The sequence below is a fragment of the Gavialis gangeticus genome, unplaced genomic scaffold (genome assembly GCF_001723915.1).
Source record: "Gavialis gangeticus isolate Ggan-Ray unplaced genomic scaffold, GavGan_comp1, whole genome shotgun sequence".
Taxonomy (NCBI): Eukaryota; Metazoa; Chordata; order Crocodylia; family Gavialidae; genus Gavialis; species Gavialis gangeticus.
The window spans coordinates 52907225-52913221 of NW_017728997.1; the positions used below are offsets into that span (position 1 = coordinate 52907225).

The window sequence follows — 5997 nt, forward strand, 5'->3', positions numbered from 1 at the left end:
GACAGCTCTGGTATAGCATTTATCAAACATCAAACTGTTGTTCCGTTCATGCGCTCGGGTTACGAAATGATGAATCCCAGATCTTTTCATTATCTACACTTTCTGTCCAGAGGGGCTGATCTGCCAGTTCTTGCTCAAACAAATAAACATTGTGAGTACCAGAATTTTGCCTGATAACTTATGATAATACACGAAGTATCAGCAGTGAAAATGCACAAATTCTTGCCACAGAGATGGAGCCTTTTTAACAGACAGGAATTCATGTTCTGATTTCTGCTCATGTGGTCTGAAGAATTTGGAATATTTAGCCTACTGGCTCCCTGACAGTAAATCTTACTCTGATAGGGAGCACTATAATTGCTGAGCAGTCTTCACTTAGGGTGGAAAGGCAGTTATAGTCTTGCTGCTTATTCCACCGCATTCACATCCTGTGAAAGAAGTACTTGCCTGAAACTGTATTTGTAGTACTTCTTTAAAGTTTTGAACAAAATGTTTCCTCAGTCTGAATTTTCAGGCTAGGTAGAAAGCTGTCAGTGATCTTTCCAAAGGTTAGTCCTGTACAAATCAAATCCTTTTCTTCTAGGTCACTTACAAAGAACCTATTCAATCCTCAGTTTGGGAGCATATTCCGAACTTTCCACAACCCAACCTACTTCTCTCGAAGGCTGGTCCGGTTCTCAGATATCTACATGGCATCCATCAGCTGCCTGCTGAATTATGATGTGAACTTCACCTTTTACCCCCGGCGTACCCCTCTGCAGCACGAGGCTCCACTCTGGATGGATCAGCTCTGCACAGGCTGTATGAAAACCCCCTTTCTAGAGGAGATGGTGCATATTCGATGAAGAGGAATATATTCTGGCTAGAATTTACAACAGCATTATGCTATAGTTTGTTCAAAGGGTCAGGCTGTGTGACTACAGAGTGTCTCACTGACTGCTATAATAGGTGATATAAAGTTCATGTATGTTTGTGTGTGTTGTCCCTAATCCTCACTGTACCTTCACTTCCAGTGCTTCAGATATCTACCTGGGTAACAGATATTTGGTGCTTGAATTTAACTACTTTGTAACTGGCAAAGCATTCTCAAAATTCTTCTAAATAGAAGTGAAACACATTTCTGACCATGGGAAGGTTTATATTTGCCTTCATAACTATGTAAACTGTAATGGTTCATCTTAACTAGAATTGGCCTGATTCTCAGTGGCATGTTTGAGAAGTTTATTCAGCAATTCTGCAAGCTGAGTAACTTCTAATTGGGCACCTAAATAGTGATTTTGGTCTCTAACTTTTTTAGGCCACCTGACACACTGGCCAACTTTTTCCACATTTTGTAGAAACAGTACAGAGTGAGCAGTGAAGAACAGCACATAAGACTGTTACGTACACTGCTTAAATTTGATATAAAGATCATGTATTTGTTCACTTTTTTAATCAACAATTTCACTTAATCTAGATAGACATGCCTTGTAACAGGAGAGTTCAAAATGGACTTGAAGTTGAATTAGTTACTTATAACATAATTTAATATTTTGGTCATCTCCTAGTATCCTATATATATTTGAAGTGTGTGCACAAACAATTCCAGTTTAACTAGAGAAATCTATTAAAGCAGAAATTAGTGTCACACAGGCTTTATTATACAACACAGATGTAGACTCTTTAATAAACTAATGTTTTATGCTTGTAATGTACTAACTGGGCCTTATTTTGGTTTCATTGGCCAAGTACATAATAGAAATAACTTTACCAAAGCTTTACCAGTATAAAACTGTATGTGGAATCAGAATCTGATCCAATGTTGTTCTTGGTTTATTTGTAGATTTGTTTTGAAGAGATTATTCTAATTCAGGAGTGGGGAAAGACGGGAGCAGAAAACAATGCATAATTTGTGATCAGCACAGTATTAGGTTGGCTGATCTCAGATATTTTTAAAATAAGCTTTTCTTTTTCTTTTTGGAAGATAAGAACATTGATATTGACAGTTGTTCAGCTGATGTGGGGTACTTTGTGCCAAACTTTTCTACTAGGTACATTGGACAATGATATCTACCACACAAAGAACAACCACTATGCTGCTGCCTTAAGATGAAATACTTCGTGTGCCCTCCCCAACCAAGCTAGTGGAGTTCTGGCAGAGAGGGAGCCGTTGGTGGCTCCACTAGAAGTCTAATGAGCAACTTCTTGGAGCAGGTCAAGATTTCTTCCTTCCTTAAAAATGGTGGACTGCACTGTCACTCTGGGAGGAAACAGGTTTCTTCTTTTAAGAGCTGATACAGGGTAGGGGACACAGCAGTGTTCTTTTGTAGTTGGTTGCATTAAAAATATAAACCAAGATTAGCAGGCAGACAGACCAGCACTACATGGGTCCCTAGTGCCCAGCTCCCAGCCCTGGAGCAGGATTGTGTTAGGCTGAGCAGTTCACCTACCCCACATTTCCGCCATTTTAAGGAAAAAATATAAAAAGATTCTGCATGGCTTCACTAGTATTAAGTTGACGGCGAGACTACACCAGCAGTCAGTAAGTGCTAACAAACATGCAACTCCTACTACTGATCGGGTGAAAACTTTAAATATGCATTTATGGGAGAATGCTGAATAAGTCAGCCCTATAAATGACCCCGTGGATTAAAGAAAGCTAGTGTGTTTATTATGGTATGATTTAGTTTTATTGTCTGTGTACTGTATTATTTTTGTAGAACTTAGTGAAAGGTCAAGCTGTCATTACAGCATCATGGTAGATCTATTGAACCTATAGCAATTAAGTGCATTTTGTTGGGGCCAATCATGCACTTAAGACGGTGTTTATTCCTAGATTTGTAAAACTGCATATTTCAATGAACAAAATATCTGTGACTGTCATTTGAAATAATGGCATCTTTCATCCTAAAAAAAATACCTTTTTTTTTCATTATAACATATAAAATGGACAGCCGGAGAACATTAGAATATAAGCAAAACAATGTGGAAAGTGAGCCTTGTTGCATTTCAAGTTACTTCTAGACTGAATATAGAGAATTTTTAGAGCACTCTTGCTTATTAATTATGAATGGATAAGGATGGAAGCTGCCTTCATGTGCAATTATGGAAGAACTACTAATTAAGTTTTGTATAGGGGGGGAGTTTTGTGTGCCAACTACACATTCCCTCAAAACCATAAATATTAAGCTAAGCAAGACCTTTCAGTAGGATTACTCCAATGCCATAAAACAATGGTGGTACAGCAGCTAGGAGTACAGTGCCTAAAATATAATAATTTGAATATTTCTGATAATGGATAGAAACCATTATTCTTAGTAACATCTGTAGAGAGCATTAGTATATGAACAGGGCATTTTTTTTTCTAGTGAATGTGTTGGATGGTTTCCTTTTTTATTTTACTTATTTTTTTTATTTGTAGTACTCTAGTCTAGAGGTCAGCAACATGGCCCTCAGGCCAGATTCAGCCTCTGGAGTCATTTGGATCCAGCCTCTGGAGCTGGGGGGCTTCTGCAGTGTTTTGGCAGAAGGGAGCTTTGCCTGCACTGCAGCCAGGCAATGGGGAGGAGCGGCAGTGGTCAGGTCAAAAGTACTGGCCCATCTCAGACCTAAGGTGGCCTGTTTCAACCAGATGCTCAAAAATTTTGCCAACTGCTGCTGTAGTAGGAAGGAAAAAATAGCTTTATACAAGCTGCTTTAGAACTCGGTAACTTGCTGGACAGTTGTATATCCACTTAAATGCTACTGGTATTTTACTGTAATACCATAGTATAAGATATAGTTTGTTGGTCTTACAATAAAATACTGCTGTGTGCCATATTTTATTTTTTTTCTTAATCTAGTTGGATTGTAGCTGGTACTCCTGGAAGTCTGCTTCTGTTATAGCATATTTGAATATAAATTAACTTCCCAAATCAGTATTTCAAAGTGGCTCCCACTGAGTCATTGAAGCAACTTCTACCATTCAACAACTGTCATGCTATAGGTGCCTTTGCTAAAACTACACAGTTGTCTTCAAGAGATGCTGTCTCAATCTCGGGATGTAGTTTGGTCTTAAAATAAGAAACCCAAGTGCATATATGCTGTTACACAAAAACCTAATTCAGGAAATGCTGCCACTCTGCCTCCTTTCCTATCTTAATGACATTCCGGAAACATTATGTAGCAATTACTGTTGTGTGTTCTGTGAATCATTGGAGAAATGGAATGATGTTACCTAAACAGTTTGTTTATAATTTGTCTAGTTCATTGTAGCAAGCAATTTTATTAATGTTAGTCAGGATGTAAATAAAAGCATCACAGTATGGGATAATGCTTTTCTGTTTTTTCTTATTGTACCATTTCATGGCTTGTGCTGTGGTTGCCCTTATCTGCTGTAGTTCTAATCCTTAGCATTCAAAAATGACAAGATTTTTTTCCTCTAAAGTGCAGTTTATTACAAACTCAAAATCCTAATCGGCACAATAGTATAATGCAGACATACTTCAGTTGACAGGCTTACTTAATACAATCTCCTTGAACAGACTGAATGAATAAAAAGTAGTTTGGCACATGGAATTGTGTAGGTAGGGTGACAGTTAGTCAGAAAGCCTAATGTTTCCCTTGCATATAAGGTGCAGTGGCCACACAATCCAAACATGCACATTTAATGTAGTTATGTCAGCTCATGACCAACTATGTATTACTTCCTATATTTTTATGCACACTACTACAGTGAACAGTTACTTTTATTGTGTGCATGTAAAAAAACAAAAAAAAACAAAAAAAAAAAAACAACAACAACAAAAAAGCTAGCCTAAACAGTTGAACATCAGCTCAGTTCAACAGCTGAGCCTAGTGCAGTTTCAGACTTCAAAACGCACAATAACTTTTTCCAACTGTCAGCTTTGAACCAACTTTTTGCTGGTCCAATGGAAATGTTCTCTGCTATATCTGAGAAACCAACACCATTCATAACTGCAGAGTTGTATTTTGTGTGTGTCAAAGATGAATTCAGCTCTACTCTTCCTTTTTAATGAGGGGCTTTTCTCATGAGGTATCTTAGCTAATGAGATTCTTCTGAAGAGCCACTGTTATTCTACACTTCATCTCCTTACCCCCTGCAGGATGTAAACTCCATATTGTTCTAGTTGGCAACAAGAATGTCACAATGTTTCACTCTAGTTGGGGGTTTTCCATTCAGCTTGGTTGGCTGTGTGACTTCACTCCAGAATTCTATGGTTGTCTGAGAAATCTTCCTCACTGAAAGTGTCCTGCAACAGATATAAAAGCCCTAGGTTTCAACTGAGGACCATTAACTTGATAACAGCTCATCTGCTAATATCCTAACTTTAATGAATAACTAGATGCCAGTCTTAGCTTGCTATGAGTCAAGTATAATCCAAGGTGAGTTTCTTAAATAACTCGTTTATGAAGTGGGTTAAGGAAGTTCTCTGTCTTGTGACACTGAAGGTGAACTTCCATTAGTTGAGTAGTAAAATATTACTTTTGCTACTTAACATTGCTCTGGCAATTGTGTCAGATATCTATGTTGGTCTGTGGGTTTCTTGTATAGCGGGGTCTGTATTTTACCATCTCATCTAAAAAGGAGATGTTGGTGCTGGAGAATTCAAGAGAAAGTCCGATGGAGAGGTGATGATTGTTGATTTCCACCAGAAATTGTCAGAGATTGCAGGTTTTCAGTCCAAATGATGAAGATGTCATCAATATATCTGAAGTATAGCAAGGGTTTGATGGTGCAGTCCTCGAGGGATTCTTCCAGGTGACTTATAAAAAGGCATACTTTGGGACTGGAGGAAGCAGTGGTTATTGAAAGTGAAGTTATACTTCAGATGAATGATGAAGATGTCATCAATATATTTGGACTGAAAACCTGCAATCTCCGATTTGATTTCCATAAGAAATTCAACAATCATCACCCCTCCATCAGACTCTCTTGAATACCGTAACATCAATATCTCCTTCTTTAGACAAGATGATCCTGGGGAAGATCTTAGAAAAGTTTATTAAAGAGGCCAT

At 38.0% G+C, this 5997-nt stretch overlaps 2 protein-coding genes across 2 annotated transcripts in view; one reads left to right on the forward strand and one right to left on the reverse strand.

The window, feature by feature from the left end:
* The window catches only part of NT5DC2 (5'-nucleotidase domain containing 2), a gene marked incomplete at its 5' end in the record, with an annotated part of 52230 nt that extends 47942 nt beyond the window's left edge, over window positions 1–4288 (forward strand). Inside the window, one exon of the mRNA XM_019505228.1 lies at window positions 584–4288. Coding sequence (XP_019360773.1) covers window positions 584–845 — 262 coding nt within the window. The remainder of the gene's footprint in view (window positions 1–583) is intronic.
* Window positions 4289–4724: 436 nt separating this feature from the next.
* Window positions 4725–5997, reverse strand: part of STAB1 (stabilin 1) — a 297038-nt gene continuing 295765 nt past the window's right edge. The window contains exon 69 of the mRNA XM_019505230.1: window positions 4725–5231. Coding sequence (XP_019360775.1) covers window positions 5181–5231 — 51 coding nt within the window. The 3' untranslated portion in view covers window positions 4725–5180. The remainder of the gene's footprint in view (window positions 5232–5997) is intronic.